Genomic DNA, 25545 nt, shown 5'->3' with positions numbered 1-25545 from the left:
ACGCGGTCCCAGAGGGCCACTTTATCTTCGGATCCCCGCCCCCACACTATTTTGGCCTTACCTTCTTAGGGCATGGGCCGGTTTGATGACTCTAACCTTATATAAAGCTTCCTTCGGAATGCAAAGACTGCATCCTGGCTAGGGAACTGGTAGGTGGACTTTACCCTCCAGGACCCACACCCGGCCTCCAAAGGTTGGGGGGAGGGGAAAGAAATAGCTTCCGTGAACAAACCGGACTGGCAGCTGCATTTAAGCTACCTGTTTAACGCTAAATACGTACACAATAAATATCTGCTGAATAAAAAAGCAAGAACAATATCCAGAGCCCAGCGATGTAAGCTAAATCAATCTGTCCTGGGGACTGAGATCAATTTTCCTACTTTTTAAAAAGTGGTTTTACAATCTGGGGTTGAGTCCCCTTCCGTTTAGAATGAGGATCATCCCTATTCAATGTAAATTTACATCCCTCTTCAATGTATACTCCACCCCGCTTCCCATTCATTCAGTAGATATTTATCAAGCGTCTACTATGTGCAAGTCCCTGTTGTAGGCGTTTGGGATAAAAGCAGCGAACAAATCAAGAGATCCTTGCTCCCTATTGTAGGACAAAAGACAAATGATGATTATGATTTCTAAGATTAAATTATATAATTTGGAAGGTAAAACGGGTACAAGGCTGGAAAATTATCTGTGGAGGCCAGGGGATGGGGAAGAGAATCCCAGATTGGGGTTCTGGCGCCGGTTGGGGAAAAGGGAGACGAGCTGAGGTGAAGGGGGCTCTGATGCTGGGGCGCCGGGGAAATATTTTCTGCAGAACTGACGGAATTGGAAACTGGTTCAAGCGAAGGTAGGCGAAGGGCAGAAAAGGGTTTGGACAGAGATTCTGGTTGAGAACACCGGAGACCGGGAGCTATTTCCCAGCTGAGCCCAGAAGATGCTGTGGCCAGCGGCTTCCGGGGCAGGGACCCCGGCGGGGATGGTCTCAGGTGACCCCCAAAATGGCCTCCCGCAGCCCCTCGCCGCCCCGCCCGCCGATTCACGTGACCAGGCCCGTACCTCCCTCCCACCCAGGCTGGCGACCCCGGGTCCGGGTGCTAGCAGAGGCCCCACCCCTCTCGGAAAACGGACCAACCGAAGGAAGGGTAGGGCGGGGCGTGTGGTGACGGCCAATAGGGGTGGAGCTTCGGAGGGGAGTAACAGGTTGGTGGGAGGGGGAGAAAGAAGGAGGGAGCGTCCTGGGACCGAAGGGGCGGGGGGCCGGGAACCGCGCTTGCAGCTCTGCCCGAGCCCGAGCCCGAGCCCGAGCCCGAGCCCGAGCCCGGGAGCGCCGAGCTCGGCTGGGGTGAGTCAACCGGGTCGGGGCAAGGGCACCTGAGAGGCAAGCGGGTCCCCAGGTATATCTCTGAGGGGCGGGGGTCGTGGCGATCGGTGAGTGATACGTCCCTTCAGGGCACAGGTGTGAGTTGGAGACGGGAGGAGGGTAGGTCAAGGTAGGGTGGGAATAGTGATTAAGAGCTGGTTCCCGCCCTGGCCGCTTTGGCTCAGCGGTTGGAGCATCGGCCTGCGGACCACAGAGTCTCGGGTTCGGGGCACGTAAAAAAAAAAAAAAGGCTGTTTCCCACTCTAAGGTGCCAGAAGCAGGTGCCTGGAAAGGTGCCAGGTGAGGGGCACCTGAGGCTAAGGTTATTCCCAGGGCAAGAAAGCGTTTCGGGGCCAGGATCTCTCTGGAGGTCAGACGCCCTGTCCCAGGGGCAGTTTCTCTGGGAGACTGGGGTGGTGCGGGGAAGGAGTTCGTCTCAGTTGGGCAAAGGGAACTGTGGCCAGGTTCAGAGACGGAAGGGGGTGGGTGTGGAGAGGTGCTGTTTCCCTGAGGTTCTTCCCCCTGACTGCATTCTAGCTGGTGCTGACACCTTTCTGGCTTTGAGAGGGCTCAGAAGTGGAACTTTCTCTAACTCTTTACCTATAGGCGAAGACAGTCGCAAATAGGCGACACTAAGGAGCAGAACAGGAGGGCACCCGCATCTCATTGCCAGTTGTGAAACTAAAACTTTCAGTTTCTGTCCTCTTTGCTTTCATGCCAGGGAGAATTTTTCCGTCTTTCTCTTGAAAGAGTGCTCTCCTAGAGAGGGATATGAGCAAGCAAGATCCCTAGGCCTACAAAATATCTGGAACTATTTCTTTCTAATAAGGCCTCTTTTGGGGGGGCTAATGTCAAACTCTCCCCTCAAGCACAGGTACTTTCCTCTGGGCTTTTAGGTGGAGCCATTGGATGATGTTTGGGAGTCTAACTAATTTCCTTGATGCCTCTCAGAAGATTCCCATTACTCCCTGAAACCACACCAGGTATCTCTGATTCCCAGACCATGATGGCTGTCAGACTGGCAGTGGGCACTAGTGATGCAGGAAATAGATAGGACTCTTCAGGAGACCACGACTAGGGGATTTAGTACCTCCAGGTCTCCAGCTGAATGAGAGGTACAGATTGGGGCCCCAATAAGACTTCTGAGGCAGATTCCCTTGCCTTAGCCAGGTAAGGCGACCAGAGCCAACCTTAGTTTGGCCCCTTTGATGCCCTGCCTGAGGAAAGTTGTAATTGGGAAATAATTAGCAACCGCTATGTTGTCAACAGACTGCCTACAGGTGCCTCTGCACCTCTTCTTTCATCCTGGATATTTGGGAGTGGTGGGGCTGACGGTAGGGGATTGATGATCCAGAGATTTGCCTGACCCTAAGAGGATTCTGGCTTCCTAGAACCCTTCCTGCCTTCTCCAGGCTGACCTGCATGCCTTCACCTCTATGGGAGGTGAGGAGAAGGGAGGGCTGCTTTTCCTCATGTCGGGGAGGGAAGAGCTAAGGTCCAGGAAGGTGGTCAAAGTAAGTGTGGGATCAGGAATGAATCTTTGGGGACTTGAGAGGGAGGAGTAGAGAGAGCCAAAGTCTTCCAGCCACACACTGGCCCATCATTCACCAGGTTCTTTGTGCATCTGCTCCTCCTGCCTGTTCCCGCTCTACCTGCTTTGTCCTCCTTCAGAGCCTTGGCCTTGGCATCTAGGCTAGACAGAGTCCCTGCCCATGGTTTTGCCCCTTGGCCTCCTCTGTGTGTAGAATATCTCAGGTCTGCTTTACTAGCAGCCAGTGGACTCTCCCTGGCCCTCCCCTTCCCCTTGCCTCTCAAACCAGTCCAGCCAGTTTGCAGGGGCCCAGTTCCTCATTGTGTTTTTCCCCCCACTGGCCCAGCAGCTCTAGCCTGGCTCTCAGGTTTCAGCTTTTTCAGTGGACCGAGCCAGAAGTCCACTTAGGGGGTTCTTTTTAGATCCACAGGGAACCTTCTTATCTGTAACTATGAGAAAATAGGAGCTGAATGATCAAGGTCACTAAGCTGTCCTTTTCTATTTTGACCAATTTGCTTTCCTTGTTACCTCTGAGGGGAGTCTAATATCTAGTTCAGTTCTCCTGTTTTCTAAATCTGACAATTATGTACCATCTAGTGTATTCCCCAGCCCTGGTATTTCTGTTCTTATGCACACCCCAAAACACCCCACCCCCACTTCCTGTCAGTAGTACAGAGACCCTGTCACTACTAGTTGGGAGCCAGACACTATGGCTGGGCCAGAGGTGATGGAATTGGGGCAGACCAGGCTAATGAGTAACTCAGGGAGAAGTGGCTGTTTGGTACCAGTGCGGTGTCCTTCCCCTCCTTGCAGGTAGGAGTGGCAGAGGCAGACCCATGAAGCTCATTTAACCTGAGGCCTGGTCTCTTTCCAGGGTGCAGTTGGTGAGGAGCGCCTTGGGCACATGCCAGGGAAGGGAAAAGCAGGGTCAAGAATCTGGTGAGAGTGAAGGCTCTGGACTCCATGTTGCCCAGTGCTATATCACTGTTTACCTGCCCCTGGGGCTTACGCAAGGCTCTGGAGAGTGAAGGCTCTGGACTCCATGTTGCCAGTGCAAGCTCACTGTTTACCTGCCTCTGGGGCTTACGCAAGGCCCTGGAGCTGCACTGCTCCCTGGCCCCGCCCACTGTCCTCTGTAACTGAAGGCGGATAGGTTTCGGGTTTTCCGCGTTGAATCATTTAGAGCCCTGCTTTCTGACCTACCCCAAGGATTCCTTCAGCCCTCCTGGCCCCTTACCCACATGTCCTGGGACTTAGGGTAGTTGAGGTTAGGAAGTCACTGGGACCTGGGCGTGCATTAGAAGCTGCCTCTGAACAACTTGGTACTCTATGAGCCAAGCCTGGGAACTTCTTGACCTGGATCTTGAAGATCAGTAGATGTACTGACAGGGTAGAGCTGCACCATGAATAAATAATGGGACTTCTGAGAGTTGGCAGTCTAGGCACATCTGGTTCCAAAATTATGACTGAGGAGGGCAAGGAGTCCAGGCCAGGAAGAAGTCTAATGTTTCTAGGGCAGACAGAAATGGCTTTGAGGAATCTTTGGGCAAATTCCACTGCTATGTGAGGCCGCCTTGGTTCAAGATACAACATTTAACAACTATTTATCCATATCTACCATGTGCTAGGTCCTGGGGACACAGGAGCTCAGCTGAGAGCCATGGTCTTTTGCCCTCTAGGAGCTTATAATCTAGTGGGAGAGACAGACAGGAAACAAGTCACCACTGTGATAAATATATAAAAATAAGCTGAGGCAGACTCACTGAGGGACAACCATGGAACATACAGTGGGGTTCTGACAGACTGTGAAAAGGAGTGGTTGGGGAGGGCTTCTCTGAGGAAGTGACATGCTTCCATGAACAGGTGAAACTAGGAAGGTCCTGTTGGAAGGAGCAGCACATGTACAGAGTAACATGTCTGCTTTGTGACAGGCATATGCTGCGAGGTGTATTCATGTTTAATATCTTGTCATTAAAATATATATATGTGTGTGTTTTTCTTTATTGATATTAGAGTGAGAGAGGAAGGGAGAGGGAGGGAGAGATAGAAACATCGGTGAGAGAGACCATCGGCCGCCTCCTGCATGCCCCACTCTGGTGATCGGGCTCACAACCTGGGTATGTGCCCTGACCCGGAATCGAACTGGCAACCTCTTGGTGCATGGGTTGACGCTCAACCAGTAAGCCACACCCGGCGGGCAATGTTATGCCTATTTTAAAGATGAGGAAACTGAGGCTCGGAAAACTTGTGATTTGCCCAAGGTTATATACATCAGGTGAAGAGCAGAGCTAGGATTCCAAGCCAGATTCTGATTCTAGTTCAATGCCTTTTCTACTGTTTGAATGGTTTGGAAAACTTACCCCTTTGTCTTGTGGCTTCTTTTCTGGTTCCATTTCTCACTTGAATTCCAAGGCTATTTGGTTGGTAGGGCCTTGCCAACCAACTAGCCTGCTGATAAGGTATGAGTCAGAGGTTGGTTAAGGTCCTCCCCAGTGCTTGAATAGTGGAAGATAGGGGTTTCTGGGCTCATTGGTGGGCTTGAAGATGTTTATGTGAATCTCTTGAAATTCTGTGGAAAATTTGGGCTGTCTCCTGGGGAGGGGGGGCATTGCTTTCATTACTTCTTAAATGGAGTCTCAACACCAAAAAAGCTGTTGAGATTCTTTTTTTCCAATAAAGGGCTCCTCCCTCCCTGTTCCTTTCTCTGGAGGGAAAGGGCCTGGAATGCTAGGAATGCTCTTCCTTCTGCAGGAGACTCCCACCAAGCCCTTTCTCACCTGGAGCTTGGCCCTACCTTCTCTCCCCAGTTTCCTGGGCTTCCTAGCACATCTACAATCCCTGAAAGAGCTCTTTCCAAGTTTCCTTGGCCCAGAGCTCCACAGGGAGGTTGAGCTGGGCATTTGTGTCTCTGGCTGGCATGTTAGAGGCTCCTCCTCCAGTTTGGTGCTAGGCTCTGGTGGAGATTAGCAGAAACTGGAGTTCTTATTCTCTTGGAGGAGAACTGGTCCTCCCGAAGTTCCGAGAGCCAGAGCACACCTGCAATACATTCCACTTGCTGACGCTGAGCTTGGGCAGTGTGGACCAGGGAGCTGGCCTGTGGGTGGTCTTGGCTCTGCCCCTCATGTGGGACAAGTCTGCCCATCCTGGGGCCCCTTGGACTGGCACTCTTACACATATTTACATCTTTTTCTTGAATAGGCAACACATCTGCATGGTTCCAAATTCCAAAGGGACAAAAAGATACACAATAGAAAGCCAGTCACTTCCCTATCCCTGTCCCTAGCTCTCAGTTGCCCCAAACCAGAGGCATCACTGCTGTCAGCTTAAGTATCCTCCCAGAAATGGGCTGGAATACCTTGGGGGTCTTCTGTATTTGAAATGAGATGTGGGAGTAAAGGCCCCATTGCTCCACTGGGATGGAGGTGTCTGTTAGGCAGGGCTTGGGCTCTGCCTTCACTGGGGTGGGGGAGGCAATGGTGGTATATGTGTATGTATGAAGAGCAAGCCACATCTTTAAATTCTTGACAAAGCCAAACTCCCAGATCTGTATCAGAGGAAATAGATTCTTCTGGGTCAGTCAATCTCAAAGGGTGGCTCCTGAACCAGCAGCATCAGGGAGCTTGTATGAAATGGAAATCCTCAGGCCTCACTCCAGACCTACTGAATCAGAAACTCTGGGGGTGGGTCCAGCAGTCTATTTTCATAGGCCTCTGGGATGCTTCTGCTGCTCAGATCAAGTATGAGAACTGTTTGACACAGAAGGAACTGGCAGGACAATCACCCTCGTAAAAGCTGGGTAGGGGAGGTTTCTGGGTTTCTGCTTTCAGCTTACAATCTTTTCATCTTCTAGGACCCTCTCCCGCCCATGGATCAGGCATTCACCATGGGTGAGCCCCGGAGCCCTGTAGACCATGGAGTCCAGATTCGCTTCATCACAGAGCCAGTGGGTACTACAGAGATGGGCACCCTTCGTCATGGTGGGCGACGCCCTGCTAAGGATGCAAGAGCCAGTACCTATGGGGTCGCTGTGCGTGTGCAGGGCATCGCTGGACAGCCCTTTGTGGTACTCAACAGTGGGGAGAAAGGTGGTGACTCCTTTGGGGTCCAAATCAAGGGATCCAACAGCCGAGGGACCCCAGGAGCTCTGAGCTCTGACTTGGAACTCCCTGAGAGCTCCTACTCTCGGGCCAAGAAGTTTTCTGGCGCCTTGCAGGATAGCATGTCTGATGAAGAGCCTGGGGCCCACTGGAATGGACGGCTGCTCCGCTCCCAGTCCCAGGCCTCACTGACAGGTCATACCCCTCTGGGTCCAGGCAACAGGAGCACCAGCCTACTGGAGCTGGCCCCCCAAGGAGCTTCCCCAGGGAACACCATTGATACTGCTCCTCTTTCTTCAGTGGACTCACTCATCAACAAGTTTGACAGTCACCATGGGGGCCAGGCCCGGGGCCGGACTGGCCGCCGCATGCGTTCACTGCCTCCTGAACAGCGCAAGCGGAGCCAGAGCCTGGACAACCGGCTCCCACGGGACACCTTTGAGGAACGGGAACGCCGGTCCCCCAACCACTGGAGCCCTAGCACAAAGCATGACAACCACGTGAAAAGCTCGAAACAACTGGCACAGAATCAGAGCCCTCCAAGTGGCTTTAGCCGTTCCCGTCAGACCCAGGACTGGGTCCTTCAGAGTTTTGAGGAGCCACAAGGGAGAACACAGGACCCTGCCCTGCTGCAGGTCAGACCCCACCCCTCTGCAGCTTCCAAACCCTGGTCCCCTTCTCATCAGCCCTGACCCACCAGCCCGGAAACCCCTTGCTGATTCAAATAACCAAGGGCAGAAAGTCTCTACCTTTTGTCTTTCACTTTTTCCATCCACATGGACAAAATTTCCACGGGCAGAATTGTAAAGGAAGTAACTATGAAATCACCATTCACAAGCATGGACAGTTACTTGTCATTGCCCAGCCATTAACTGTGCCTCAGTCACTAGCATTTGCTAGGACTGTAGCATACATAAAACAACCACCTTTGTCTCCCACTCAGGAATGCAAATAAGTGGGGGAACGATTTTACTGAGACAAAGTTAAGCCCATTCTAATAGTAAATCACTTACAAACTCTAATATATTAACTGTCATTAATGCAAAATTAGTTGTGATACAGTTCACAGCTGGTTGAGATCTGCTTGTTGAGGAAAAGCTGGTTTGCAGCAGTAGTGAGGGGATATCCTGTTGGACCTCTCCCTAGGCTCAGGCCTCAGTGGTGTTACCTCTTTACCCCACTTTAGGCTTGTTTATGCTTGAAGGGCCTTGTCTCCCAATCGCCACTTTTGGTCCATCTGAATCCCACACGGGCTTCTGGCTTAATGTTCTTATTTCTTTGGGTTTACTTTTTTGCAGTTCAAATCAACTCCAGACCTTCTTCGAGACCAGCAGGAGGCAACCCCACCAGGCAGTATGGACCATGTGAAGGCCATCATCTATGGCATTTTGAGGGAGGGGTGAGTGGGGGCCTCCCTTCTTTTCCTTCTAGCTTCCTTTCTCATCCTCCATGCTCTTTACCCTAACCTCCCTCATCTCTGCTACCTCTTCCCTCCCCTGACCTTTACTTCTGTCCTTTTATCCTCCAGAAGCCCAGAAAGTGAAACATCTGTGAGGCGGAAGGTCAGTTTGGTGCTGGAGCAGATGCAGCCTCTGGTGGTGAGTAGCATTCTCATAGTGGGAGCCAGGGTCAGGCTTAGGGCCTGTTGGGCCTCAGGATCTGGACGTGGACTCACTTCCTTCCCCCCATGTCTCTGGCAGATGGCTTCTCCTGGTTCTAGTAAGGCCCTGGCAGGGCAGGGAGAACTCACCCGAAAAGTGGAGGAGCTACAGCAAAAGCTGGATGAAGAGGTGAAGGTGAGAAGAGATTAGAGGCATAGGACGGATGAAGAACCGCAGGGGGAAAAACCCTGGCTTGTGCTGGCTCCTCTTAGCAATGGAATGAGCACTCATGTGTCCGGAGACAAGAGTGTGTTCTAGTCCCAGCAGGGACTTCTGGGCTTCTGGAGAGATTAGACAGGAGGAGCACATTTATCAGGAGTCCAGCTACTTTTCATTCCATTTCCTTTGACAGTTTCCCTCCTGGTTCTGCCGCTTACTGGCTGTATAAATCTTGAGCAAATTACTTACCTCAATTATTTTCATCATCATCATAATGATAGCGATAATAGTAGCTGTCATTTATTGAGTATAATTTTTGTAGTAGGTGCTGTTCTGGATTCTATGTAATAATTATAGTGACCTTGTAAAGTAGGCATCCTGGACTTTTATGATGAGAAAACTGAAGGTAAGAGAGGTTAAATGAATTGCTTAAGGTAGTGAGTTGCAGAGAAGACATTTAAAATTTTAGGTTAGCCCTGGCAAGTTTGGTTCAGCGGTTAGAGTGTCGGCCTGCGGTCCAGAGAGGCCTGGGTTCAGTTCCCGCTAAGGGCACGTACCTCAGTTGCGGTTTGTCCCTGGCCCCAGTTGGGGTCATGTGGGTGGCAACTACTTGATGTGTCTCTCTCATATTGATGTTTCTCTCTCTCTCCCTCCCACTCTATCTGAACAAAAAAGAAAAAAAAAAAGGAAAAATGTCCTTGGGTGAGGATTAAAAAAAAAAATTCTAAAAAAAAAAAATTAACTTGAATTTTTTTTTTTTTTAATCCTCACCCAAGGATATCTTTCCATTGATTTTCAGATAGAGTGGGAGGAGGGAGGGAGAGGAGGGCAGAGAGAGACAGACAGACAGACAAAGGGGGAGAGAGAGGGAAACATCGATGTGAGAGAGACACATCGATTGGTTGCTTCCTTCATGACCCCTACCAGGGCTGGGGATCGAACTGCAACTGAGGTATGTGTCCTTGACCAGAATCCAACCCTCAGCTTAACTGGCCAGGGCCAGGTTAATCTTATTCTACAGCCTATGAAGTCCCCCTGCCTCCCTTTATTATTTTTTATTTTTTTATTTTTTTCTATTTTTTTTTTTTATCCTCACCCGACGACATTTTTCCATTTTTTGTACAGATAGAGTGGGAGGGAGAGAGAGGAAGAGAGAGAGAAACATCGACGTGAAAGGGACACATCGAGTGGCTGCCACCCACGTGACCAACCAGGGCCGGGGACAAACTGCAACTGAGGTACATGCCCTTAGCATGCCCGGGAACTGAACCCGGGTCTCTCTAGACTGCAGGCCGACGCTCTAACCGCTGAGCCAAACCGGCCAGGGCCCCCTGCCTCCCTTTAAAATACTGCTTCCAACTCTTATAGTATTGCCTGTATCTGTTGGTGCTCAGTAAGTGTTGGGTTGTCACTCCCTTTGGTTTCTGGAAAGTAGTGTAGTGTCATAGGTGAGTTGTGAGTCAAACTAACAGTTCAAATCCGGGTACCCTTAGTTGTTGGCTTTGTAACACCTTGGACAAATTATTGGTTTTTTTTTTTTTTTGCATTTATCTTCAGCTAGAGCGGGAGAGAGAGAGGGAGGAAGAGAGAGAGAAACATTGACGTGAGTTGGACATATTGACTGGTTTCCACCCACACGACTCCAACTGGGGCCGGGGCCAAACTGCAACTGAGGTACATGCCCTTAGCAGGAACTGAACCCGGGTCTCTCTGGTCCCTGGGCCGACGCTCACCACTGAGCCAAACAGGCCAGGGCACCTTGGACAAGTTCTTTAACTACTCTAAGCTTCTATTTCCTTGACTGTAAAGTGGAGATAATAATTGAACTATATTAGTTGTTTATTGCTGCTCAAAACTGAACAGCTTAGTGCAAACATCTCCCAGTGTCTGACGCCCAGAATTTGGGAGCAGCTTAGCTGGGCAGTTCTGGCACAGGGTCTTTTATGAGGTTCCAGTTAAGTATTGACTGGAGCTACAGTCATTGGAAGACTTGACAGGAATTGGAGGATCTACTTCTAAAATGGCTAATACAATGATTGTTGGTTAGAGGCTTCAGTTCCCTGCTGCGTGGACCTCTTCATAGGGTTGCTGGAGTGTCCTTCACAATATGGCAGCTACCATCCCCCAGAGTGAGTGAAATAAGGGAGAGGTAAGGAGGAAGCTGCAATGCCTTTTTTATTTTTCTTTATTGATTTTAGGGAGAGAGGAAGGGAGAGGGAGAGAGAGATAGAAACATTGATGACAGAGAACATCAATTGGTTGCCTCCTGCATGCCCCCCCACCCCCCACTGGGGATTGGGCCCACAACCTGGGCATGTACCCTGACTGGGAATCGGACAGGTGACCTCTTGGTGCATGGATCAATGCTCAACCACTGAGCCACGCTGGCCAGGCGTATAATGACTTTTTTACAACCTAGTTTTACAAACCTAGTTTCAGAAGCCATGTCATTTCCCCCTTTTTCTATGTGTTAGAAGAGAGTCCCTAAGTCCAGCCCATACTCAAGGGGAAAAGCTTTAATTTTGAAAGGAATGTCAAAAAAATTGTGGCTGTATTTTAAACTATCACAAATACCAGGATTATTATGAGGGTTAAATGCAGATAATATGCATAAGTTCCCTAGTACAGTGCCTGTCATATAGTGAGTGTCAATAAATGTTAGAATTTTCATTATTCCTGGTTCTTCTCAGAGGCTTTCCCTACTCTCCACCTGCTTTTATTTCCTCTTTCAGAAACGGCAGAAGCTTGAGCCATCCCGGGTTGGGCTGGAGCGGCAGCTGGAGGAGAAGGCGGAAGAGTGTAGCCGACTGCAGCAGCTGCTGGAGCGGAGGATGGGGGAGGCCCAACAGAGCACTAAGGAGTGAGTGCAGCTGATGGTGCATGTGGGGCTTCACGGGGCCTAGGTCAGAGTTAGAGGCTGCCAAGGGCCAAGGGAAACAAAGAATTCTCTAGGAGCTGAAAGGGGCAGACATATGGCATGAAGATAGGTAGGACCTCCTCTTTACCTTCTGTATCAGTAATGGTGATGGTGCCCAAGTTAGGTTCCCTGGTTTGCCACTGTGCCTCAGGTTTTTCATCTGTAAAATGGGGTTAATGATAGTACCTGCCTCAGTATTGTTGTGAGAATTCAGTCATTCATTCAGCAGATGTTTTAGCAATGAATGCTGTGTGTGCGGCACTGATCTCGAGTCTAGGGTACATCAGGGAACCATACAGATGAAGAGCCCTGCTTTCTAGTGAGAGGGAGCGGACTGTAAACAAATGTATTCTTAAGTAAATTTTTCATATGCGAGAAGGTGATATATAGAGTTAGTAATAGCAGATCAGGAGGGCTGAGTTGTCGGAGGAGCAGGTTACAGTATTAAATAAGGTAGTTAGAAGAGGGGGAGGTCTTATTAAGATTTGAACAAATACTTAGAGGAGGTTTAAATGAAAACTGCCTGACACATAGTGCTCAATAACATTGTCTGTTGTTGATTATTAGGCTCCAGAACATGAAGCTCCTCCTGGACCAGGGTGAAAGGCTACGACATGGGCTGGAGACCCAGGTGATGGAGCTGCAGGACAAGCTGAAACAGGTCCAGGGTCCTGAGCCTGCTAAGGAAGTGCTAATGAAGGTAGGGAGCTGGGTTGGGTACCCCAGCCTCTGCTTCCTTTCAGCTAGGCCATCCACAAAGTATGGGAGTACCCCTTAGTATGCTTTCAGACAGACCTAATCGACCCCAAAATGGTGGGTTTCCATTTTGGAAGGCAGAGCACTAAGGAGTGAGTGCAGCTGATGGTGCATGTGGGGCCATCTCGGAGGGCAGAGAGCTCCTGGTACCATGCCTAACAGACTACATGGTGCTCAATAAATAGGTTTTGAATGACTGACTGAATGAATGGCTAGACAGGTGGATCCTAATAAGTGGTCACCTCTGTACTTACACCTTCATTTCCCCAGGACCTGTTAGAGACCCGGGAACTTCTTGAAGAGGTCTTGGAGGGGAAACAACGGATAGAGGAGCAGCTGAGGCTGAGGGAACGGGAATTGACAGCCCTGAAGGGGGCCCTGAAGGAGGAGGTGGCCTCCCGTGACCAGGAGGTGGAGAATGTCCGTCAACAGTACCAGAGAGATGCAGAGCAGCTTCGCCGGAGCATGCAAGATGCAACCCAGGCAAGTGACAGGAACGGGCTGGGAAGGGAGCTGCCCTGAAGTCTTGGTATATTTGGACTTTTAGTGGTTGTAACTGGAACTCTCCCTACAAGACACTTGTGGAGGTAATGAAAACCTTGATCAGGAAACCTGTAAGGGCAAAGGAGGGTATGCAGGCCAGAAGTACCGGAGGGTGTGTAATTAAAACCCCATGGGGAAATAATGGGAGGAGGCTTCCTGTAGATAATGGAGGGGTGGACTGACTGGAGGGGACAGCCCTCTGTTAGCATCGCACCAGGTGTCAGGGTATGTAGCTGGTGCCCTCTGGGCCTGAGTCTGCCCTTCTACATTCTCACACTGCTTTGAAGCAAGCTCTCTCGTCTGAGCCTCCTGGTCCCAACTCTCCCCTTCCCTAGGACCATGCAGCATTAGAGGCTGAGAAGCAGAGGATGTCGGCCCTGGTGCGGGGGCTACAGAGGGAGCTGGAGGAGACCTCAGAGGAGACAGGGCATTGGCAGAGCATGTTTCAGAAGAACAAGGAGGAGCTTAGAGCCACCAAGCAAGAGTAAGGACCTTGCCCTTTTCCCAGGAACGCTTATCCATGATTCTTATACATATCCTACTTCCTTCCCACCCATGGAATTCTCTACTCTCCCATTTCTCAAACTGTTCTTTTTTATATCCATGTTGCTCCCTTCTGGGTACCCAATCCTCCAGGGAGGTGGTTTTCATTCTTTTGCTAACCTCTCCCAGGCAGGTGGCCTGACCCTGTCCTTTTCCCTTTTAATTCACCTGTCTGGGCTCAGGCTCCTGCAGCTGCGGATGGAGAAGGAGGAGATGGAAGAGGAGCTTGGGGAGAAGATAGATGTCTTGCAAAGGGAATTAGGGCAGGCCCGAGCTGGTGCTGGAGATTCTCGCCAGGTGGAGGAGCTCAAGAAGGTATTTGGGAGTTGGGGGACAGAAGTGCAGGTTGGGGTGGTAGGAGCCTGCCTCACCTGTCCATGAGGGTTCCCACATGAGTGTGGCTGTCTCCCTCGTGCTTGGTTTGCAGGCCCTATTGTGCCTGCTCAGCCTTATTTCTTCCCAGCACACAGTCTTTGACCCAGCAGAGCTGAGGGTTGATCTTACTGAGTAGAGACATTTCTAGTGGAAAGGGCTCTCAGTGGCCAAGTGGAGTAATATATCAAGAGGCTGCTGGCTGCGTCCCAAGAGACCTCATGAGTAGCAGCATTTAGGTGGATTTGTGAAACTCCAGGGTCATCTTTTGGAAATTTGGAAACCTACCTTGGTCACATAGCAAGAGTTGTTCTCTCTCTCTCAGAGTGTACTCATTAACCACATTTATGAAATAAACGTTTACAGTTAGAATACCAGTTATTTACTTACAATGAGAAATGTCATCACATGGACTGGAATATTTGCATTGGCATCGTCAGTTGACCTAAATGCGAAGCCGAAAGGTAATTTGAAAGCTGCTTAGAGAGTTAGAATCCAGATGTATAATTAAATGATTTATCATACATGGATATTTTATAAATATTTATACAATTGAAGTGAACACACAAATAATTTCTTCATATTCCTAATTTATACAGGACAAGAAAGCAACTAATTGTTTTGGATGATTTAGAAACTTAGAAAATATTTTCATTAATCTTAGGGAACTGGCATTTATGGCCTCCTGAGTGTCCTAGGTCAATGTCTCTTTGATTCGCTGTGCTGGTTTTAAATGCTATACATAGTAGGTGCTCAGTTAACAAGTATTAATCAGTCAATGCTTATTATGCCTTTACTGTAAGACTGCCTAATTATAATCAAGGTAATCATATTTTTAAATGATGATTTTCCAGATACATAAATGCCTGAGCTTACCACAAAATATTTGGTGGAGAAAAACGTAATAAATGTTAACCAAATATACTTTGGTGGTTATGAAATCAAAAGTAATCTTAAGCCCTGGTTGGTTTGGCTCAGCGGTTGGAGCATCAGCCTGCAGACCAGAGAGTCCTGGGTTCGGTTCCCTTTAGGGGCAAGTACCAAAAAAAAAGTATTCTTAAAATTTTAAGATATTTAATTTAAAATATTGTTATGAAGTGAACAAATATCAAGGATAGTCTGAAATCTATTCACTATATTAGCTGACATAGTGAACCTGGATTCCTCTGGACAATCTAAGTTGATATACTATGCTGGATAAAGCTAAAAAATAATAAGTAGTGTTTCATTTATTTCATACATTAAGTGTATTTTATCAAGTATTTAGCCAATAAACAAAGTATACATTAGGAAAACAGACTAGCCCAATTCAATATAGACCATACACTGTGCTATTTTTCTTTTTCTTAATAATTTGTTTTGTTAGTTTCCCACACTGAAGACTTACTATGTGTTATATAAACTTTTAGCCTAATTATGGTACTTTCTGAATTTCAGAAGTAGCTAATAACTAAAGAATTAGAACCAGAGCTTATAGTCTAATTTTTAAAAAACAATCAGGGCAGCACTGGTATTTATTGGGTCACATATTTTGGTTTTGAAAGTATTTTTTTAACAGTCAATCCTTTTAAATAAGTTTTTTTTCCCTTTATTTAATTTAGAAAGAGAGGAAGGGAGAGGGGGAGAGAGATGGAAACATTGATGAGAAAGAACATTGATTGGCCACCTCCTGCATGCCACCCACTGGGGATTTGGCCCACAACCTGGGCATGTGCCCTGACTGGGAATTGAATCGGCAACCTTTTGGTGCATGAGTTGCGACACTCAGCTGCTGAGCCACACTGGCTGGGCAGCCAGTCCTTTTTTATTCATACCCTTATCTACTCTCACTGACCATAATTAATGGAGATTTATTTCATATGCCATAAAATTCACCCTTAAAAAGTATATAGTTTAGTGGTTATAAGTATATTTACAGAGTTGTACAACCATCACCACTATCGAATTACAGAACATTTTCATCAACCCCAAAAGATCTCCATATCCATTAGCAGTCACTCTCCCCACCCCTGGCAACCACTAATCTTTTTGTGTCTGGATTTGCCTATCTGGAAATTACATTTAAATTGACTCCTATAACATGTGGCCTTTTTATGTCTGGTTTCTTTCACCTAGCATAATGTTTTTCAAGTTTTACTCATGTCGTAGCAATATTAGTACTTTACTTTTTATGGCTGAATAATATTCCACTATATGGATATGCCACATTTGGTTTATCTGTTCACCAGTTGATGGATATTTGGGCCATTTCTCCATTTTAGTTATAATGAATAATGCTGCTATGAACATTCATGTACACGTTTTGAATGAACGTATATTTTCAGTTCTCCTGGGCATATACCTAAGAGTGGAATTGCTGGGTTATATGCTAATCCATGGTTAACTTAGAAAAACTGCAAAGCGCTTTCCCAGGTAGGCACACCATTTTGCATTCCCTCCAGCAATGTATGAGAGTTCAGTTTCTCCACATTCTGGTATCCCAGGCTGGCCCTCCGTCCCCTTCCCTTCTAGGAGCTGCGCCGGACACAGGAGGAACTTAAGGAGCTGCGAGCAGAGCGGCAGAGCCAGGAGGTGGCTGGGCGACACCGGGAGCGGGAGTTGGAGAAGCAGCTGAGGGTTGAGGCTGATCGAAGCCGGGGGCTGGAACAGCAGAATGTCCAGCTGCAAAAGACCCTCCAGCAACTGAGACAGGACTGTGAAGAGGCTTCCAAGGCAAGGGGAGTGGGCACAGGGCTTAGGAGGTGGAGGCTGAGGGGTCTGGAGGGCAGAGGAGCCAGAGGGCGTGGAAAATTACCTGTCATGGGTATGTACAGACCAGACCCTTGGTCACAGGTGTGTGGTTAAGGCAGCCAGGATTTGGCAGGGGGAGGCCGGGCTGTACCTGGTGACACACACTGCATCTCTGTAGGGGTGGGGTTCTCAGGGAAGACTCTGGTTGGTGGCACTACCCTACTTTAAATCCAGTTCTTGTGGCCTCTTTTTGGGGTGGCAACCTTGAGCCATGGGGTCTGAGCCGCCACTCTGAACGGCCGCAGGCTCAGATGGCAGCGGAGGCAGAGGCAGCAGTGCTGGGGCAACGTCGGGCAGCAGTGGAAACGACGCTTCGGGAGACCCAGGAGCAAAATGATGAATTCCGACGGCGCATCCTGGGTCTGGAGCAGCAGCTGAAGGAGACACGAGGCCTGGCGGAGGGTGGGGAAGTGGCGGAGGCGCGGCTTCGGGACAAGGTGCAGCGGCTAGAGGTCAGTGCTTCTGGTGACCTCGTTGGCTTCCTTCGGGCCCTTTTCCCTCCAGTCCCTGGCTAAACAGTCAGCCATCACTTTTATTTTGCCTTTAGTGTGGGTCTGTTTGCCTCCAAACCCTCTGTTCACCTTGGCTTTATTTCCTGGAGTGTGTTTTGGTGTGAATGTCCCAACCTTTGCATGTCTGTGTCTTAATTTTTTTTCTACTTCATCTGAGCCTGTTTTCATTGCTCACCCTTTTCTTCCTCCTCTCTCCCATCTACTCACCTCCAAATGGCTAGAGCCCACACTTTGCCTTCTCTTAGTCCGACCCCCCTGTCCCAGGTAGAGAAGCAGCGGCTAGAGGAGGCCCTGAATGCAGCTCAGGAAGCGGAAGGGAGCCTGGCAGCAGCCAAGCGGGCCTTGGAAGTACGGCTGGATGAGGCCCAGCGTGGGCTGGCCCGCATGGGACAGGAGCAGCAGGCACTAAACCGGGCCCTTGAGGAGGAGGCCAAGCAGCGGGAGGCGCTCCGGCGGGGCAAGGCTGAGCTGGAAGAGCAGAAGCGCTTGCTGGACAGGACTGTGGACCGACTCAACAAGGAGGTGAGTAATAGGGCAGCCTGAGCTCAGGAAGAGGTCCAGCTTATCCAGAAGGGTGGATGTGGGTCAGAATGTGTGCTGGTTGCTTTCCTCAAGTTCATTGTTGGGGAGGCCAAAGTCAAATCATCAGAGTGGCATCCTTCCTACTTCCCCTCATTGCCCCCCGCCCCCCATCCCATTCCTTTGTGGTCTTGATCCTTGGAAGTATCTCCTGTAATTCTCCCTTAGAAGTCTGTAAGACCTAAGTGTAAGAATCTTCATTGGGAGAATTTTATACTTGGGGAAGGGGAAGGAGAAAGGAAGAAAAAGAAATAAATTGCTTGTTTTCAGCTAAGGTTGTGCTCCTCATCTCTTTATAAAACTACAGCAAATACCTATTCATCAATTCTAAAATGTACATTTTATCATCTCTGAAGTTGAGTTTTGGCTTGTAACTGATGGCATGTCTTAGTTCAATGGGCAAATTTTTCTTAGTGGTATACCTTTTAATTGACATTTTGGGTTTGCTGAAATAAGGTCATTTAAGGTTTACTTTGTATCAGGCACTGTTGTATGTACTTTATATAATTAACTAATGTAATTTTCCCAACAACCTTGTGATGTAGGTGCTCTTATTATCCCATTTTACAGATGGGGAATTGAGACCCAGAGAGAATAAGTAACTTGCCTGTGGTCACATAGCTAGTAAGTGGTAGAGTCAGGATTTGAACCCAGGCAATCTGTACATTACTAGTAGCCATACCAGGGTCCTAGGCCCAGGACAGAGCAAGAGAGGGCTGCTTTGGCAGGAAGGAGGCCCTTGGAGAGTCTTGGGAACCTGAGTCCAGAGAAGGAACAGAGGTGTCTGTTAAAGAGTTATGTGCTGAAAACACTCTTTTCTGTGTGTCTCAGCTGGAGCAGATCGGGGATGACTCTAAGCAAGCCTTGCAGCAGCTCCAGGCCCAGCTGGAGGATTACAAGGAAAAGGCCCGGCGGGAGGTCGCAGATGCTCAGCGCCAGGCCAAGGAGTGGGCCAGTGAAGCTGAGAAGACCACTGGGGGGCTGAGCCGGCTTCAGGATGAGGTAGGAGCTTAAGTGGCCGGAGGGTGGGAACCCTCCCAGTGCCTTTGGTTTGAAGGTAATTGCCCCTTAACTAAACCTGTGGCCCAGGGATCCTGGGAGACCCAGGTTTAGGTTTAACCACTTAGAGTGACATACCAACGTGGGAGAGGGAGGGCGTGGTCCACCCTAGGTACAGACAATAGGGATGCATTGTCTGTAGAGCAGGGATTTTCAAACTCAGCTGCACATTCAAATCACCTGGGAATATTTTTAGAAACTCCAATGCTCAGGCTACATCTTGTACCATTTAAATCATAATCCTTGGGGATCCTCAGGTGATTCCAGTTTTGTGCAGAGAATTTTTAAACAATAAAGAAAATGGGCTAAAAATCAGCCAGCTTTTTATCATCACCATGCACTGGCTATTCTAAAGAATTGCAGACTGCTCCCACCCCTCAATCTCCAGCTTATTTCTCCGAGCTGTTGCATTTTCCCTCTGCCCAGACTCAGAGGCTGCGGCAGGCCCTGCAGGATTCCCAGGCCGATCGGGACACAGCCCGTCTGGACAAGGAGCTGCTGGCCCAGCGGCTGAAGGAGCTGGAACAAGAGACAGAGAACAAAAAACGCTCCCAGGATGACAGGACCCGGCAACTCAAGGGCCTTGAGGTGGGGACATTGTGCGGTGGCCTGTGGTGGGGGGAGGGGGAGGGGGCCTGGGGCCTGCCACGGGTGGGACTTCTGTGGGCAAAGGAACCAGGACAAACCAAGCTTCTTTCTCTGCTAGGGTTCAAAAACTGGCAGTCACAGCTGATAGATTTTGTTTGACTGCAGTGTTTTTTGTTTTGTTTTTTAAATTTATCTTTATTGTTGATGACTTCAGTGTCTTAAAGAACTTTGAATTAAATGCCAGTGTTTAGAAACTTATGGATGTCACATAAAAATTTGGATCTGGCTTGTTTTATACATTTGGAAGATATGGTAACACTGACCTTCAAGTCCTAAGTTTTCTGCATGGCAGCAGTTCGCAGGAGCTACTGAGTGAACAGTGGTCTTCAGTGTGCTGTCTTTGGCAATAATAGTAATAACAATAATGATAGCAGCAGCAGCAACAGCAGCAGCAGCAGCAGAAGCAAACACTTCTGTATTGTTCTTTGTGCCAAGCACTTAAGACTCATTTAATCCTGAGAATATCTCTGTGGTGTAAGGAGTCTTGTTTTCTCCATTTTGTAGATGAGAAAACAGACACAGAGAGGTTTAAGCAACTCCAGGGCCCCTCTGCTGGGAAGCAGTACATCTGATTTTCATACCCTGGCCTGCTGGCCCCAAGCCCCCTTCTCAGAGCCTCTACATGGCACTGCCTGGCTCGAGTGTACATCCCCAGTCTGTGCCCTGGTGCTTCAGTCTGACTCTCTCTATCTTGACCTAGCTAAGCACTTTGGTTTCTCTCTCTTCCCACTAGGGAACTAGGGCTGACCCACAGAGCAATAGATTCTGAGGTTTGTCATTCTGCCAAGGGGCCAAGACCAGAGCAGGCCCCCCTCTTTCCCCTTGATGCCACACCTGGTCAGCAGAGGGCACAAGCTCATGGTGGCTCTGGGCAGAGGCAAAGACCAACAGGTTCTGGGGATGTACGAGAAAGAAAAGTCGAGACTGGGCTTTGAGAGGGTCATGATTGGAGTTTGGCATTCTGGTGTCCAGCATTTGGGGCAGAATTAACCTGTTGTTGCTCCATCACAGGAAAAAGTCTCACGGCTGGAGGCAGAATTAGATGAAGAGAGGAACACTGTGGAACTGCTGACCGACCGGGTGAATCGCGGGCGGGATCAGGTGACCCCTTCCTTACTCCACATCTGTGGCTACCCTTGAAACAGAAGCTCTGGATTCAGGGTTCAGAGAGCATCCTACAGTTACTCTGCCTCACTTGGTTCAGCTTGATGGTTCATCGTCAGCCCTCCCCAAGTCTGGTTCCTCTCATCCATCTCCTAGGTAGACCAGCTAAGGACAGAGCTCATGCAGGAGAGGTCTGCTCGGCAGGACCTGGAGTGTGACAAAATTTCCCTGGAGAGACAGGTGAGGGGGAAGGGTGTGGAATCATGTTGATAGATCAGAGGAGGCAGATAGAATGACCATGGAAGGGATCAGAAAGAGAGTGATAACTGGAGGCTTCCTGTCCCTCTCAGAACAAAGACTTGAAGAGCCGGTTGGCCAGCTCAGAAAGCTTCCAGAAGCCCAACACCAGCCTCTCTCAGCTTGAATCCCAGAATCGGGAGTTGCAGGAGCGGCTGCAGGCTGAAGAGAGGTGAGATGAACCCATATTTCCACTCTCCTTCTGGGCTTTTCTCCTCTTGGGTGCCCTCCATCTTCTACCTCAAACATGGCCAACCTGGCCTGACCTTTTGATAGAACTTCTTTCTTGATAGAGAACAGAGAGAGCATTGCAAAAATTCTAAAATGTGAACGACGTCTATATCCCCGGTTCTTTGAATCTGCCCTGGATCCTCCCTAGTCTAATGGTGGGGTTCATGACTGAAAGGAGTCTTTGGAGGCACTGGAAGGCCAAGTAGGGGGTTCTTTAGAAATGGTGACAGCTACAGACATCCCCCTTCCCCACTGCCTTAGGGAGAAGACAGTTCTGCAGTCCACCAACCGAAAACTGGAACGGAGGGTTAAAGAGCTGTCCATCCAGATTGATGATGAGCGGCAGCATGTCAATGACCAGAAAGACCAGGTAAGGACTACAGCTGGGGCCAAGCAACTATACAGCCAGGACATACTGCGTTTACTTGAAGGCCAAGATTGGCGCCATCTCATAGATCTTTCAGACTTAGACTTTTCTTGTATACAGAGACTTGATTGAAAGAAGTGGATTATTGTAGGAAACATGTTGAATGCCTATGATGTGCTAGATTCTTTTTCTAAGTATTACACATGTATTAACTCATTTAATCTCCAAGACAAACCTGTGAGTTTAGGGAACTTGCCCATGGTCACGTTTTTCTAGGGGCAGCGATCCCTCATCAAGATTGCTGCAGGGTAGGGTCCAGGCCATGGTGACAGCAGATGCGTTTCTAATGTGGGGACTTGGTATCCCATCCAGCTAAGCCTGAGGGTGAAGGCTTTGAAGCGGCAGGTGGATGAAGCAGAAGAGGAAATTGAGCGACTGGACGGCTTGAGGAAGAAGGCCCAGCGTGAGCTGGAGGAGCAGCATGAAGTCAATGAACAGCTCCAGGCCCGGATCAAAACTCTGGAGAAGGACTCCTGGTATAGGCTGCTTTTCTGCTCTTGCCTCATTGGGATAGTGGAGCAGAAAGGGGATGGGCTCTCCTGGCTGATCTTTAGGGAGAGGAAGATCTCTCGAAGTCACTTATTCCTGGCTGGAAGCCAGTATGATTATCTTTTAGTATCTCTGCTCCCATTCTATACCCCATCTCCCCAAATGTCTGATTAGTGGGGGAGCTTGGGAGTAGCTTTTGGTCTTAGAAGAACTGGGAGTCTCTTTAGCATGAAAAGAATGGCTGTCTCAATCTTTCTACCTCCCTTCATTACCAGTATTTCTCTCTTTGATTCAGGCGCAAAGCTTCCCGCTCAGCTGCCGAGTCAACCCTCCAACGCGAAGGGCTGAGCTCAGATGAGGAATTTGACAGTGTGTACGATCCTTCCTCCATTGCATCACTGCTTACGGAGAGCAACCTGCAGACCAGCTCCTGTTAGCTTGTGGTCCACAAGGCCCAGAAACCACGGCTTGAGGCCTATCCCAGCCAGCCCTGCTCTGCCCTGCCTCAGATTCCTCATTCTTGTGGGGGACCCAATTATTCAGACCTGAGACGGGGGTGATGGTGGTAAAAGGGTATCAGTGCTAAGGTGGTAGACGGACTTTCCTTTTCCTCTGGAGGAGTGGGTATTTTAGGCCACCTGAGCCTTTAAGTGCTGGCTGAGCCCTCCTTCTTCTCCCTTACAGCTGCTGGATGGTCAGCATATAAGCTGAGGGGGATTGAGCAGGTCAGGAAGGGAGAGAAATTGCCATGTATCCAAAGCTTTATTTCTTTAGCCCTTAACCCTCAGGCTCAGGGAAATACCCTAGATGATTCTGCTCCCTTGACTCCTGTAACCTGCTTTCCTCCCACTCTGGAGCAGGGTGAGGGGAACGTTATGGGTAATGGACACGCTCGCATGGCTCTGCCTGTTCCTCGATGCTCCTCTTTGCACAGTCACGGGCCCCATGTGGTAGTCCCCACTCCCACCCCCGTCCTATTTGTTTGTCTTCCCTAAGCGAGTGGATCTAGGAGACCCTTCCCACCATCACCTTTCCTGAATTCCTTCTTTCCTCTTAGTGCCTTAGCCATAGCGAGGACATAAGGATGCTCTTCTTGCCTTTTATACCCGCACATTTATACCTCTGCAAGGACCAGCCTTTTCTCATCTGGGGCCCTCAGCCTTTCCTGTGGCCCCAGTGACTGGTTGAGAGAGCTACTGGCTTCTCTGCTGGTGAGTCCCTTTGAGATGGACTTTGGTAGCGCCGTGATGAGATGGTGGGGCCTGGTTCTGCTCAGGGTTTCCATCCTTCCACCTCTTCCTCTGTGACTGTGGACGTGTTTATAAGGTGGTTGTACCTGGGAACCCTGACAACTGTCTACACAAGTTGAAAAGGTTTCAGTCTCTCCCTGTGGCCTTTTTTGTGGCTTCTCTGACCAGCTGTGCCCATCCACAATAGGGAACTGAAAGACCCTCATCTCAGGAGTTTGGAGCTGATACAGGGCTTCCTAACTGGGGCTAGAGGCTGACTCTTGGTAGAAATGGGAGGAGGCAATGGAGGATTTATTCCTCCTTTGGGTTTGGGGAGAGCCAAGCTCTGGTGGGGAGGAGGTAAGGGAGATGATTCACCTCATTTCCTAAGCAGGCTTTGTGAGGCGCCTCAGGGAAGAAGAAGGCTGTTCTCACCAATGACTTGTAATTTCATGATTTTAAAAAGTGTTCTGCAAATCAGATATTTTCTTCCAAACCAATCCAGCTTTGATTTTTAAATTAAATATTAAAATTATATATCCTGAAATCCTTGTCTGTGTTTGCATTCTTTTTCCTCACTTATTTGGAGGTCCATATATTATGAAGAAACCATTTTAATGGCACAATTTAGAGGCTGAAGCTGGGATTTTCTTTATCTCACTTTTTAGAGGCCCTTTACAAGAGATCAGATGGAACCTAGGGAACTGGGAAGTGTTTATAGCACCTCCATTTTCTCTTAAACAAGTTTCTGGGAATAGCAAGGCCAGTAAATGCCTTCTTTGAGGGTTAGAGGAGACACAAGAACTGGGTTTTATTCTCTTGGGGCATAGGAATATCCCCAGCATTCACCTCCCAGGTACAAATACCCACGTCCATTCTTACTTGGCATGGGACCCAGTCCCTACCTGGGAGGGAAGTTACTGTCATCTCTGTCCTTGTATTGCCTTGAAGAGGGAGATAGATGTTCACCAGAGCCTACTGCTAAATTCAGGGGCACTGCCTAATCAAGAATGGTTCACACCTCCTCCTGCCTGCCTTCCTGTGGTCCATAACCCAGAGAACAGCTGGGCTGGGAAGAGGCTGCAAAGTCTTCCTTGGTTAAGCTCTCTTTCAGACTTTTAAGATGCTAACCTGGGCTTGGGGAGCAAATGCCACTGGAGAAATTTAAGGCTCATCCTTTCTCAAGAATACAATTCCTTTTAAGGACACGTCCCGCCTCTCACAACCATATAAGGGCAGCTTTGGTATACTAGCTTCTGCAAAACAAGCCCCACCCAGAGCCAAGCTGGCTTGACTTTGGCCTGGGCCTCCTGCCAGGAAAGGGCACCTGCCAGACTGGCTTAGGCCAGTCTGAGTGAGCTGGCCCTTGATGCCTGTATTTCTGTGGTGGAGGAAACTTGCTCAGTTTTATAAAGCCTGCAGACGAAGCTTTTTCCAACTCATTCTCAACCTTCCTAATGCCATGACCCTTTAATACAATTCTTCATGTTGTGGTGACCACCAACCATAATATTATTTTTGATGCTACTTCATAACTATAATTTTGCTACTGTTATGTCTTAGGCAACCCCTGTGAAAGGGTCGTTGGACCCCCAAGGGGTCGCGACCCACAGGTTGAGAACCGCTGCTCTAGGGGCTGTCAGGGTGATTATTTCTTGCCAACACTGATCTTGGGGTTGAAAGAGACAGAAAAACTAAGGAAGAGTTTTTGAAATACAACCACTTATGTTGGATAAAACTTGAGTTAAATAGCCACCGGTAGCGCCCAAGATCCACCTGGACGTAAATCTGAGCTAGCGCAGATGGGTGTAACCTGAAGCCTCTAGGCCACGCCTATCTCGCTCACTCGTTGGCCAACGGCGCCGTAGGGGCGTCATATCACCAGGCCCCGCCCCTGACGCGCCTATACAAGGGGGCGGTTCCGCGCGCGCCCGCCTAGCAGGAGCCGGACCTCCAAGGTTTGAGCTGAGTGCTGCGACCCCCGCAGGAAGAAGATGAATGGGTCGCGGGGCTGGTGTACCCTCGTGGACGTGCAGCCGGAGGGGCAGACCGCGGTAAGAAAAAGCGGCCTCACCTATTCCTAGCTTGGTATATTTGGCTTCCAGTTCCGCCGCTCTCGCGCCCCGCGGCAAGTTCGCTGACATCACCTGGTGCCGCGCTCCGTGCGGTCAGCTTCTCGCGGCTTTACTCTTTTCTCCCGCCCCGCGGCGGGCCGTGGGGTTCTCGGGAAGTGGCGGGATG

General features: G+C 49.2%; 2 protein-coding genes across 3 annotated transcripts in view; both read left to right on the top strand.

Moving 5' to 3' along the window:
- Positions 1-1301: 1301 nt before the first annotated feature.
- Positions 1302-23801, top strand: CGN (cingulin). The gene is made up of 21 exons (XM_036271922.1): positions 1302-1342; positions 6742-7623; positions 8287-8387; positions 8517-8586; positions 8689-8784; positions 11541-11668; positions 12293-12425; positions 12752-12964; positions 13360-13508; positions 13750-13882; positions 16451-16651; positions 16975-17181; positions 17506-17763; positions 18652-18822; positions 19306-19467; positions 20539-20628; positions 20788-20871; positions 20982-21100; positions 21421-21529; positions 21899-22062; positions 22371-23801. Exons 2-21 carry the CDS (start codon positions 6757-6759, stop codon positions 22510-22512), a joined length of 3597 nt encoding a protein of 1198 aa, XP_036127815.1. The 5' UTR covers positions 1302-1342; positions 6742-6756; the 3' UTR covers positions 22513-23801.
- Positions 23802-25245: 1444 nt separating this feature from the next.
- Positions 25246-25545, top strand: part of TUFT1 (tuftelin 1) — a 38131-nt gene continuing 37831 nt past the window's right edge. Inside the window, exon 1 of one of the 2 annotated variants that reach the window (XM_036271947.1) lies at positions 25246-25358. In XM_036271947.1, coding sequence (XP_036127840.1) covers positions 25299-25358 — 60 coding nt within the window. In that variant the 5' untranslated portion in view covers positions 25246-25298. The remainder of the gene's footprint in view (positions 25359-25545) is intronic. The other variant, XM_036271948.1, reaches the window with a different exon arrangement.

This window comes from Molossus molossus, unplaced genomic scaffold, assembly GCF_014108415.1.
Source record: "Molossus molossus isolate mMolMol1 unplaced genomic scaffold, mMolMol1.p scaffold_m16_p_20, whole genome shotgun sequence".
Classification (NCBI taxonomy): Eukaryota; Metazoa; Chordata; class Mammalia; order Chiroptera; family Molossidae; genus Molossus; species Molossus molossus.
Note: the sequence above shows the minus strand (reverse complement) of the source record. Positions and strands in the feature narration are given on the sequence as shown.

What these genes read in the sequence shown, in the direction of transcription:
- CGN (XM_036271922.1), top strand. Translation starts at nt 6,757, where the DNA reads ATGGATCAGGCATTCACCATGGGTGAGCCCCGGAGCCCTGTAGACCAT. An exon ending in AGGTGGAGGAGCTCAAGAAG is followed by an intron (nt 13,883 to 16,450) that starts GTATTTGGGAGT and finishes CTTCCCTTCTAG; the next exon opens with GAGCTGCGCCGGACACAGGA. An exon ending in ACTCTGGAGAAGGACTCCTG is followed by an intron (nt 22,063 to 22,370) that starts GTATAGGCTGCT and finishes TCTTTGATTCAG; the next exon opens with GCGCAAAGCTTCCCGCTCAG.